Raw genomic sequence first — 13,233 nt, 5'->3', positions numbered from 1 at the left:
CCAGACCTCCCCGCTTTACCGTCCACATTGTACTCATTTGACGGACACCACCTGGTCGGTGCTGGAGGCCGAGGCCTCATCTGTCTCTACCGCCATCTTACTCCAAGCCCCTAGCAGAGCAAGCTCCCCACAGACGTATGCTGAAAGGAGGAACGTGGGGAGGATGGGCGACGGGGGCTGGTGCAAAGACTGCTGGATGCCCAGGGCAGAAGGGCTGGCTGGGCACGTGGGTAAAGGACGGAGCACGAGCTCCTCAGACCCTGCTGCGCTGCCCCTCTGGGCGGTGTGGTTCCGCCTCTGCTCTGCCTGCGTCTCTGCCTGGTGGGCTCTCACGACCCCCCGCCACGTCTCTGTTCCAATCCCCCTTCACGTCAGCAGCCCCCACCGTCTGCATCTCCAGTCCTCGCGTTGTGCTTCCTCTTAGCCCTTCCGTCCATGAACCACCTCATGTCCCCTCCCTAACGTCCTGTCTGCCGTCTGCCTCTCCACTCGCTTGTAGGCTTAAGAGCGGATGGGGCCCTTGTCCGTTCTGCTCGTGACCGTGTATTCCCCGCACCTAGAACGCTGTCTGGCACATGAACACGGGCGGAGCTAATGAAGGCAGGTGGACTGATGAGTGGATGAGACTCACGGTGTAAACAGAGGGGAGAAACTGTGCACAGACACGAGTGACCGTGACGCACACCTGCGGGCTCTGCTGGAAGGCGGGCGGAGGGCAGCACATATGCACGATGGATGTAAACCGGTGCGTGTGTGCAGAGGTAAACTAAGGCTGCAGTGGGGGTTAAGAACAAGGCCCTGGGACCAACTGCCTGGGTTCAAATCCCAGCTCCGCCACCGAGACGGGCGGGCTGTGTGTCTGGACACCGGCCTTCCCTGTGGCTTCGTGTCCTCATCTGCAAAGTGAGGTGACAGTAGCGTGTGCTTTGTGGGATGCTGTGGTGATCAATCAGGATATTAATACGTGTAAAGGTGCAGGTCACGTCTAGCACACACTGGTAGCGTGTACACGTGGATCATGGGCCATGGACGAGAGGACGGCACAGGACACAGGCTGGTGACGAGACTCACAGGTTGGTGGGGCTTAAGCAGAACATGGAGCTGTAAGGGACGATGGGTCGGGGGCCGTTCCTCATCACATCATCAGCTTCCACCTCCTTCTTCCCTTCTGCTTGGCTTTCCAGGTCCACGTTACCACCTGCAAGGACACGAGGCCACCAAGTTAGGGGTGTGGCTCATAAACCCACATCACGCAGGTCTCGCCCCGGGGCGACAGACACTCTCCCAGCTCCAACCTCACAGGTCTTCGTGTACCCACCCCAGGGAAGGGCGTGTAGCTAAGAACACAGCTTCACACGAGACCCCTCCAATCACAGTCAGGCCACCACTGAGGCAAACAAAGGCAGGGCCGTGCCAGCGCTGAGGATCTGGGCCGTCTGCCGCAGAGATCCAGAGACCCTTCCTCACCTCTCCCTTCCCCAGGGTCACTGGGGAAGCAGTACCAAGCCTAGCGGGCATCCCTGGCTGCGGACTTCTCTGCTTCCCTAGGGGCCATAAGTCTAGATGTTCTAAGAACACCAAAGCCACCTTCAGCCCCAGAGACCAGGGCCAGTAGGTTCCCCCATCCCAGTGCAGGGCTCACCCCTCAAGAGAAGGCATCCCGGGCTGCCTGGTGAGAGCACCCACTGTCGCTGCAGGGGGTTGGGGCAGGGCCAACAGGGCAGCAAGGAGAGGGGCTGGCCTGGCCTGAGCCGCTCTCCCGAACCCGCTTGTCAGGCCTGACCCACCGCACAGGGCCCGCAGAGGACTCTGACCCAGGGAGGACGCGGGCACTGCCGTCGCCCACACACCCGCTTGGCCCTTCCTCCTCCCTCTTCATCGCCCCCCTTACCTAAGGCCCATTCTCTGTGCTATCAGCACCCCCTCCTCCACTTGGCACCCACAAATCAAAGTCCCCAGGGTCATTCTGGCTGTGGCCACTGTTTTTACGTAGATTTTGCTGTTCTGCATAGTATGTTTCTCACAACAGTGTTTCATTTTTAACTATCCTAAAGTATGTTTCCATTCTTGCGGGTAACAGTTCCTGAGACCCAGGGAGGACAGTGCAGTGGCTTGGAGCCAATGCCCACCTGTCCACCTCACTTTTACTTCTTGGAAGAAGCATAAAGGCAGAAATGAGGGAGGTTCCCTCCAGCATGTGTGAAGACGAAGGCTCTAAGCTTCTTCCCTGGCTGCTGGCCACTCTGAAGTCCTGCAGAGAACCGCCGGGCCAGAGAAAACAGCCTTGACCCGAACGTGAAACCACGTGCTGTGGCTTAAGCCAGAGCCGCTACGATGCTTCCTAGACTGTCAGCTGCCACCACCCGGCACCATTCAATTCCCGGCTGAAGGCATAAATTATAGCATCTTCTAAGAAAGCAACTGGGCAATACTTATTTAAAGTAAAAATTTCTGTCTATTGATTTAATTTGTACAAAATTATCTCCTAAGGACATCAAGCATGCACGCAAACATCTGTACTCACAAAGTTGCTTGTTGTAAGTTCTGTTACAGTAACAACTATGCAAAGTACAACCACAGGAGATCGACGAGGCGCGCAGCACTTACGGGAGCGTCACACTATGAACACTAACAAGGCGCAGACCGTTTAAATGACCAACCACTAGCGCTAGAGAAGCAGCTTACGATAAGGCTACACACACGTATATCCCAGATGGGCTCAACCATGGAAAACAACATATACAGGGAGAGAAACAACACCAAAATGACAGTAACTGTGGCGATCTCCGAAAGGCTTTCTGATAATAATCTTAATTCTCTTCACTATACTTCTAACACTGAAATTCTTTTGTGTGTGATGAGCATGTGTAACTTTTAAATTAAGAAACATTTATTATTTTAAAACCACAGCTTTTCAGACTCTTCCACAATAACAACTAAGCAAACCCAAGGACAAGTAAACTGGGAAAAAGGAACCAATATACACTGAATGAAGTATTTTTCTGCTCAAAAGAAGTGGAACAAAGATGCCAGAGCCTGGATGAAAATGTTTCTCCTGAAATAGATTTACTACTACAACAACAGCAGAAATCATCGATTAAGTCAAAACAGACCAGGAATAAAGGGAGAGGATCAAAACGAGAACTACAACAGACTGAGGAAATATCCTGTTGGAAGCTGTTTTAAAAAAAAAAAAACCAGACAGTAACAAAAATTAATTCATTGAAACAGAAGACAATCAAGCCAGATGGCCAGATATGGGGGAGGAGGGCGGATAAAGAAAGGAACAGAACATTCACTGAAAACATGTGCGGGGCTGGTCCAGGTGCTTTATTCTCACAGCGGCACTTACTGGCATGTATTATTACCTCCAGTTTGCAGATTAAGAAACTGAGGCTGAACGGAGGAATTACATTGTGGGGCCATGATCGACCAAAGCTGGGGTGAGGCGGGAAAGCTGAGTGAGGCACCATGCTAAACTGCTCCCTCCAGAGGACCGAAGGGAAACCAGGCGGGTGGTGCGCTGGGCTTCCAGGAAAGCACAGGTAAGTCCTCTCTGACAAGAACATCCCTCATCTGGCCCACAGAATCCCCACCGACCAAGGCAATCATTTCCAACTTGAAGAGAACTTAAGCCTAATGTCCCAAGGCATCCAACATGTACAAAGAATTTCTCTCCTGCAGCTATGTACCATCCGTGGGAGAACTGAAAAAGCAACCAAACAATTCTTTTTCTGTAGGGCTTGATTATCAAACAAAGCCCACTTCAGAAAGGGTGGATTACGGCCAGTCATATATGAACCCCAACAAAAATCATCAGCAAACATACAAGGACCAGAAAACAAACATCATCCCCATACGAGGTGCGTGAAAGACAACAGAAACAGGTTATATATATATAACCCCCAATGGACTTCAGTTGTAAGTACCTGTAGATGAGGACTATAAAAGAACTAAACATAAATATGTAAAGAAATTTAAAAAATGAACAAGCAATAGAAGTCTATAAAATTGACCTATGAGAGAGGCTTAAAAAGGACTCGTCCTCCTACTAAAAACAACTATAAAAGCTGAAAAAAGTACACAACTGTTTAAAGGCACAGGGAACCAGCTGACACAGACAGAACCTGAGAAGCTAAAATCCTTGGGAGAAAGGAGGCACGAGGCAACCCCTGTGCACATGGGGCCATTTTCCCATCTTTAGAAGCAGAAAGCAACATGCCTGCTGGGAGGAGGAGTGAAAGACTGGAGTTTGAGGATGACAAAGTGTCTGGGAATGAGGGGCGAAATCCCAGAGAGGAGAGAAGGGCAGAGAAGTGAGCCCCTCTGTCGGTCCCGACTAATTCCCCTCCAGTCAGTGCTGGGCAAGAGCAAGACCAGGCTGGCCTCTGCCAGAAGCAAAGGGCCCCGAGGAGGGTGCAGGGCTGAAGACGTGATGGTGCAAATGCAAACGGAGATTAACTTCGCTATCATTTTGCACTCGGAGCGTTCTTGTTTTTGTTAGTGTTCTGGTTAAAGAGTTGCATATCTTGAATAATCTGCTCTTAACCTAACTTTTTCTACAAGGCCTATTATTTTCAATGCATGGCATTTTCAGAAATGCACACATAATGTTATAGCAGGAAGGTCTGTACTTCAGGAAGACAGAAAATGATATTAAAGGAAGGTCTGCAATGTAAGAAATTGGTAAATCTAACAACAAATAAACACGGTCTCTGTAAAGTTGTTGGGAAGGAAGAAACTTTCCTCTACGCTCCTACGTTCTGACTGGCCTAAGAATTAAACTGGCGTGAGCTTAACAGGAGAAAATCAAGTGTAACTTCGTACATACGGGAACCACACATATGTGAGAGGTTCAGACAGAAGGATAAAATGAGGTATATACACCTTAAGCTAAGGAATGGGATAGGAGCCTGGGGCTTCCAAGGACAGGAGGGTCATTCATTGGACAATATAAAAAAGGGCAGGGTTTTGGTAATTAGATGCTTGCCCTGCCATACAGATGGGGCCACTTAGATAACATTTATCTCTGGTAATAACTCTTCCCTGGGAAAAGTCCCCAATTTAAATTCTTCTAGGTAGTTAAGGGAGGGGCGGTTGCTTCTCTTGAACCCACAGGGACTCGACTGCCCTTAGCTCAAAATAATACTCACGCAAAAGTGACACATTCCAGGGAGGGTTCATCCTGAATGCCTACAAAGGCAGAACAATATCTGTTTTGTGGGGAGAAAAGGACTGAAACGCTGGCTGCTACCAAGGAAGCTGGGGGAAATGTGATCGCAGCTGCTGTTCTAAGGTCTTACTTAATAAAATAACTATAGATTTTGTTACGCATGCATGATAGAATTATAAGATAACCACTTTAAAAAAACAGAAAAATAATTCATAGTTTATAAACTAGAGGGGAAAATGTGACACGAAAGCAAATAAACAACCAATTATTCAATACTAAAAAGCAAGGAAAGGAGGAAAAAACATAGGAAAAATGGAACAAATGTCACAAGTCCAAGTAAACTAATAATCACATACATACAAGCCGACGGAACCTGGCTACTGACTGACACAGGCCACCCACATGGAATTTTTAAAAATACAGTTATGTGTAGTTTCCAGGAGACAAGCCTAAAATCGAGGCCATATGAAGGCTGCAAGCCAAAAGATGGGAAAAGATACACTTGGCAAACGAAAAGATACATTAAAAAAACAAAATAAAACAAAACTCAGGTATATATTCACATCAGAAAAATACAATATAAGAAAAAATCATTATTAGAGTTAAAGTGGGTCAGCAGAAGATGACAAAAAGTTCAGCTGCAGTAAGACACAGCAATTTTAAATATACATAAAGTGGCTTAAAATATAGAAAGCAAACATATATTTTAACATAAGCTTTTTTTTAAAAAAAAGGAATCAATAAAAGAAAAAGCCTAACAAAAGAGATTCAGAAACACATAGTTCTATTTTAGAAACATACACAACAGTACTTGGTCATCTGTTAGCATGTTTCCTATACTGTACTGCATGTTTCAAACTATTCAAAATAATTGCATTAAATATAGAAACTTAAACACACACACACACACACAGAGCAAGAGCTGACAGATCTACAGAAAGAGATTTCAATGCACAATGTCTTAACTATCGATGGGTCCGTGTGGCAAAATATTAGTGAATATATAGAATATTTAGCAACACAACTAACACACTCGATTTAGCAGACAAATATAACAAGCCAAGTGTTCCCCAAATTAGAGAAAACATATTCCTCTTAAGCATACATAAAACATTTACAAAAAAAAGACCATTTACAAAAGTCGACCATATGCTAAGCCATAAAGCAGTCGTAAATCTCTCGTCTCAAAGAAGACCCTCATGCAGGTCATGTCCTCTAATTACAGTACAATTAAGTTACAATTTAAGGCAATAATCAGAAACTAAAAGATTAATTAAGATTTAAATTTTACAATTGGAAATTGAAAAACAGATGTTAAATAGTTCATGGGTCAAAACATTTTATATCACAGGCAGTATAAATGTGTCTACATAGAAAACAGCAGAAAAATTATTTAGAATAAGAGAGCCTGTTTGCAACTCTGGCTGGACACAAAACTGAAGGACAAAAATTGCTTGCATTTCTACATGGTAGGGGCAAAACATTTTAAAATACAATTTTTTTAAACAACACTATTTTAAAAAACCAGAATAAGTAAAAAGACAAAAGAAGGAATTTGGGGCAGTGAAACTACTCTGTATGATACTATAATGACACAGGTCATTATACATCTGCCCAAACCTTTAAAAGGTACAGCACCAAGAGTGAGCCCTACTGTAAACCTTGGACTTTGGGTGAGAACGGTGGTTCATGGAGACTCACTGACCGTAACAAGTGTACCACTGGGTGGGGGAGGCCGACGGTGCAGGCGCAGGGAGTGTACAGCAAGTCTCTGTGCTTTCCATTTAATTTTACTTTGAAACTAAAACTGCTCTAAAAAAAAAAAAAAAGACAAAAATACAAATGTTTCAGGGTAAAAGAAAAGAGATACAAATATAAAACTTAAGTAGTTAGGTAAAAATCCTATAATCTTACATTTGAATTACAAATGCCAAAAGAATACATGGTATATTCTTCTTTCTTAAAAAGAAAAAAAAAGTCCTAAAAAGCCTGAAAGCAGTAAAAATCTAGTAGCAATGACCACATTGGTAAATAATACCGTTTCTCACCAAAGGAACCGCAGCCTCTCACATCAGGCTCTACAGAAGCAGACCATGAGATGAGGGTCCATGTGCAAGTGACTGATTAAGGACGGACTCCCAGAAGGAACTGGAAGGGAGAAAGAAGGCAGACCGGGGCAGCGAAGGAAGCCAAAGCAGGGCGCAGCTTCAGATAAAGTCCTGCAACAGCGTCAGCTGCTGCTTCGGGGGACCCTGGGGTCTGAACTAAGCCTCAAAGTTGTCAGACCTGAAGCCAGAGGGTCGGGCTTTCACCTCCCGCACTCCTTTGCCTGGTGAGGGCCACCTGGGGGCGTCAACCCTCAGGGACTTCCACCTTCCATCCCCCACGTGTTGGGAAGCACCTCTAGTGGTCAAGGGCAGCTCTCCAAAGAGGAGCTGAGGTGAGGCCACTGGAGGCAAAAGGACCCTGAAGGAAGGGAAGGGAGATCTGGAAAAACAACAGGTGTCCAGGACACAGGTCTCCTTGGAGAAATGGCCGATTCCAGGTCTGGGCAGGAAAGGTACACAATGATCCTGGAATGTTTTGTCACAGATGAAAGCAGAAAGCTGTCAAAGACAACAGGCTGTGAGAAGGTAAAAAGGCCAACTTTAAGGGGCTCCCACTATCCAGAGACAGGACAATTTGAGCATCAGAGCTAACAGTGAGTCCAAAGGACTGAAACACACCAAACACGTTAAAATCCAAAGATTCATAACAATAATTTTGTTAAAGCTCTCGATGACTGGATTTGGAGTTCCTAGTGTACCAACTCGCTATTTTGAAAACTCATATGTAAAGGGACGGAATTAAGCATGTATCTTGCTAATACAAATACAAACTGTATTTCACGGTAACCAAAGAGTTGATGAGGGAAGTTCTTCCGTATAGAAAGTGTCAGAATAACTAATGCAGAGAACATGATAGAATTATAAATTCACAACTGTGCAATGCCAAATAAAATCACAGATCTGGGCGACCATCATCAGTGCCTACTAGATCATTAGGGGAAAGGTTGGTGGAGAACCTTACAGTGGATGGATCGGGCTCTACCCACCGATCCATCTTAACACTGCCCAAAGGAAAACACTAGATGGTATGTGGCTCCGGATGGAACATGACATGAAGCACACAGCCAGCCACCTATGAAGCTTCCCCAGAGAGTTTAACCTGATCACAATCAAGATCTGCAGTTCACAAACAAGGGTGATTTTGCCTCCTAGGGATACCTGGCAATGTCTGGAGACTTTTTTTTTTTTTGGCTGTCACAACTACAGGGTACTACTGGCATCTAGAGGGGAAAGGTCAGGGATGCTGCTAAACATCTCAAAACGCACAAGACAGCCACCACCAACAAAATTTCAATAGTGCCAAGGTTCAGACGGCCTGTTTTAGGATCTAAATATCAGTTAACAGGAGATACTGAGGACAGAGAAATGTGTTAAATGACACCATGATGCAATCAACCCAATCCAGAATGGTTTACAGTTTCTTCAACAAATAAATGGCAGGCAGAAAACAGTCACAGAGTAAAACAGACATAAACAGATGAAGCTAAGTCAAATGAGCAAACCTTGTTTGGATCCTGACTCAAACAGATCAATCGTAAAGTTATTTTTGAGATAACTGGTAAAGCTTGAACTTGGGATAGGTATTAGATAACACTAAGAAATTATTATAAACTTTGCTAGGTGTAATAATGCTGTTGTAGTTGCTAAATCCTTAATTGTTAGAGATGCTTACAGACACAGTTATACCTAAAGTGATTAAAAGGAAAAAAAAGTGAAACATGATTGGCAAAATGTGGATAATTGCTTTGAGGGTGAGTGGCAGCAAATAGGGGTTCATTATACTTGTGTCTCTATTTAACACTGTTTCGATTTTCCACAATAAAAAGGTTTTTATGTAAGCAGCCATAGAGAGAAGAGAGAGCCACACAATGGAAGCATTTGGACTAATGATTAGCTTCTCTACAGAAACAACAGGAGACAGAAGACAGTGGAATAGTCTCAAAACACAGAGAGGAAATAACTAACCAACTAGAATTCCACACAAATTGAAACTACTTTCACAAACAATGGCAAAAAGATTTTTCAGGCAAATTGAGAGAATTTACCACCATCAAACCTCAGTAAAAGAAGTTAGAAAAGATGTTCTTCATGCAGAAGGGAAAAAAAGCCAAATGGATGATCTGAAATACAAGGGGTGATAAAATACAAGAAAAAAAAGTGGAATGAACAGGAAAAAAAATTTTTAACCAATAAAGAAACCTTTGCCACTTCGAAATTCAAAATTGTGCTTATGAATAACTAATGGATCAAATAAGAAATCATAATGAAACCTGGAAAAAGATTTAGAACTAAAAAATATGACATTTCATAACTTGTAACATAAAACTAAAATAATTCTTAGAGTCAAAGTTAAAGCCTTCAACACCATAGCAAAGTAGAAAGGCTTGTGTCAGAGCTGAGTATTCAACTAATAAATGGGGAAATAGATTACAATAAGAAAGCAGAAGAAAAGAAACAATAAATAAGAACATGAGGACTTCCCTGGTGTCACAGTGGTTAAGAGTCTGCCTGCTAACGCAGGGGACATGGGTTTGATCCCTGGTCTGGGAAGACCCCATATGCCGTGGAGCAACTAAGCCTGTGTGCCACAACTACTGAGCCTATACTCTAGAGCCCTTGAGCCACAACTATTGTGCCTGCGTGCCACAACTACTGAAGCCCACCTGCCCTAGAGCCCGCACGCCACAACTACTGAACCCACGTGCTGCAACTACTGAGCCAGTGTGCTGCAACTACTGAAGCCCGCGCACCCAGAGCCCGTGCTCCACAACAAGAGAAGCGACTGCAATGGGAAGCCCACGCACCGCAACAAAGAGTAGCCCACACTTGCCGCAACTAGAGAAAGCCCGTCTGCAGCATCGAAGACCCAACGCAGCCAAAGAAAAAAAGAACTAATGAAACAGAAAAAGATATGATAGAGAAGCTCAAGAAGGCCAAAGTTGAGACTTTAGTAGCCTATTAAAATGGACAGAACTTTAGGGGGAAAAAAAGGGTTTATCAAGGGAAGGAAGAAGGGAGGGAGGGAGGGAGGGAAGGACGGAAAGAAGAAAAGAAGGAAGGAAGGAAATTAAAAATGTAATGTGGCCATAACTACAAATCCAGCAGAAACTAAAAAGATGAGAGGCTGGCTCCCATAGACAACAGCAGTCACCCACACTCAGATTTCTCCCTATGTGCTCCATAACCCATGCGGTCGATAAGGAGAGGTGACAAAATCAGCCACAGTCCATGCCTACAGCATATGGGAAATAAGAAAACTACAAACTTGAATTAACATGTAAGTGGGAAAACAAACCTCAGACCTGCAGAATCAGGCAGGGATTGTATGCAGAAGGGAGAGTGAGGAGGGTCCTAGTAATGCTGGAACACAGACAACATCAACTCATTCATCCACAGGAGAGAAGCTCCCCACCCCCCGCCATCCCCCGCCAAGCAGGGAAATACTGAGAACAGGTATGAGGCCTGCTAGGTCAGGGTATTGCTTCTGGGGACTTGAAAGGAGAGGCTTGGAAAGTACAAGGCACTGGAGATGGCAACCTGGAGAAGACAGTGAGAGACGCGACTTCAGTGGCTCAGTGATGTAGGGAAGGAAGAAACAAGTGTCTGAGGTCCAGGGTCCTCCAGAGATAGGATTTTATCACAGAATTAGAACTAGACAAATAGTCCCCACTAGGTACCACTGAAAAAGAAACTGGGTTTCACTGTACTAAATAAGAAGGTGCTCTTGAACTAGAAATCAAGTAAGCTGCCCAAACCCCTCCCCTACTCTTCACAAAATCTCATGTAATTTTTGGTCCAGGAGACTGTAACATACTTCCTCATTATCAGAAAAATGAACCCAACAACCACACAAAGCTTCTACATAAGAACATAGAAAGTAAGGATGAAAACCTTTCAGGTAATAAAAATTCTCCACAAAAAAACAACTGCAAAGGAGGAAAACTGTTACACAACTTTCCAACATGAATTAAATATAATTAAACAAACAGTTGTTGATAAGGAAAAAACACCACAAAATCAGATTCAAAATAAAAATGTATGGACAACTAGGCGATGTGAGATGAGAGCTGACCAAACTTAGGAGAGAAATTGAAGAAAAAGACAAAAATATCTGAGAAATAAAGTTAAAGAGAAAAAATCGTCTTGGAAATCATGAGACAACAGATAAGTCCAATGGAAAATAGATATGACTGAAATTATAGCAAGGGAAAAAGAATTTAGGAGTGAAATGAAGAATGAGTTTTCAGAAGGGTAAGAGAGAAATCCATACAGAAGATAGGCAAAGGAGATTTAACACGTGTATAACTGGAATGTCTGAAAAACAAAAATAAAACAATGTAACAGAACTAACATTTAAAACTGTAATCCCAGAAATTTTTCTGAAATGAAATAACACCTATCAATTGATTTTTGACAAAAGAACCAAAGTAATTCCATGGAAAAAGACAGCATTTTCAACAAACAGTAATGGAACAAATGGACATCAATGGTGGTGGGGGAGTGGATAATGAGAACCTCAACCCTTACCTCATGCCATATATAAAAATTAACTCAAGACTTCAGCTTCTGAAAAGATGGAATAGAGGTACTTTCTTCCATTCATCCTTCTAAGCACAACTAAAAACCCTGGACATCATACGTAAGGCCAACCTAAGAAGATTCCGAAAGGTGGAGAAAAGAAGGCAGATTTGCTGGTATCTCGGAAACTGAGGAACAACACAACAACAGGCTTTGTTTCTGGGTCTTTTTTTTTTATGCCTCATATATCCTTGGTGCTGGAGAAGCCAGCAACCCAGAATGCCAACAGGAAAGATTTTTAAAGGCCAGCTCTCCCTAGTGACAGGACCAGGAAAGGTAGAGCCTAACCAGATGGGAAATTTATAGCCAATAACCACTCTACTAACACCACAGAAAAAAACCACAGCCCTACTTCCACTCATATGAGCAGAGGCCAAGTGGGGAGCCTAGACCTCCACCCTCACCAGTCTGTAATGAGGTACCCAAAGCCCCTGCTGAGGTGGTATCAGAGAGAGCCAAGTGAGTGCAGGAACTTTCATACCCACCCTGTGGTAATAACAAAACTCCCAACCCATACAATAGCAGAAAAGATTACATGGGTAGAGCCTGGACTTCGGTTCTTACCCAGAGGTAAGCAGGCATCCCCTGCCCTTTATCTGCTAGAGTGAATCTTAGTGGAAAGTCGGGACTTTTACCACCACCCAGAGGTAATGAGGTCAACCCTTACTGTGTCAACGCAGGCCATGTAGGGAACAGTAACAAGGATTCCCCTCTCTCCCAGACAAGACGGTATCAGTGGAGGCCCAGCGGGGAGCTAGAATTCCCAGCTCAGCCCAGCAGGGACAAGGAACCCACTCCCACTGGGTGTCAATGGAGGGCAAGTGAGGAACCTGTATTTCACCCCGATTTGTCAATAATGAGGCAGCTCCCCAACCCTCCTCCTGTTGGTGTGTTGTCACAGCAGACCAGCAAAAACAGAAGACTTAAATAAGACTCAGAGGCTCATAACATAATATCAAAATGTTTAGGTTTCAATCAAAAATCACTTGTCATACCAAGAACCAGGAAAAACTCAATTTGAATGAGAAAAGACACCAAGATAATACAGATGTTAGAATTATCTGACAATGATTTTAAAGTACCCATCATAAAAATGCTTCAACAGATGATTAAAAACACATTTGAAACAAATGAGAAAAAAATCTCAGCAAAGAAAAAGAAGATATAAAGAACCAAACATAAATTTTAGAACTGAAAAATACAATAACTGAAATTAAAAACTTAATAGATGGGCTCAACAGCAGAATGGAGGGCACAGAGGAAAGAATTAGTGAACTGGAAGACAGAACAATAGAAATTACTCAATCTAAACAACAGAGAGAAAATAGACTGAAAAAAGTAAACAGAGCCTCAGGGACCTTCGGGACTATAACG

At 43.9% G+C, this 13,233-nt stretch overlaps 1 protein-coding gene across 1 annotated transcript in view; it reads right to left on the bottom strand.

Moving 5' to 3' along the window:
• Positions 1-13,233, bottom strand: part of CACNA1B (calcium voltage-gated channel subunit alpha1 B) — a 191,542-nt gene that overhangs the window by 55,940 nt on the left and 122,369 nt on the right. The window contains exon 23 of the mRNA XM_024762449.1: positions 1,072-1,198. Coding sequence (XP_024618217.1) covers positions 1,072-1,198 — 127 coding nt within the window. The remainder of the gene's footprint in view (positions 1-1,071; positions 1,199-13,233) is intronic.

Source organism: Neophocaena asiaeorientalis, unplaced genomic scaffold (genome assembly GCF_003031525.2).
Source record: "Neophocaena asiaeorientalis asiaeorientalis breed wild unplaced genomic scaffold, Neophocaena_asiaeorientalis_V1.1 scaffold78, whole genome shotgun sequence".
Lineage (NCBI taxonomy): Eukaryota > Metazoa > Chordata > Mammalia > Artiodactyla > Phocoenidae > Neophocaena > Neophocaena asiaeorientalis.
Note: the sequence above shows the minus strand (reverse complement) of the source record. Positions and strands in the feature narration are given on the sequence as shown.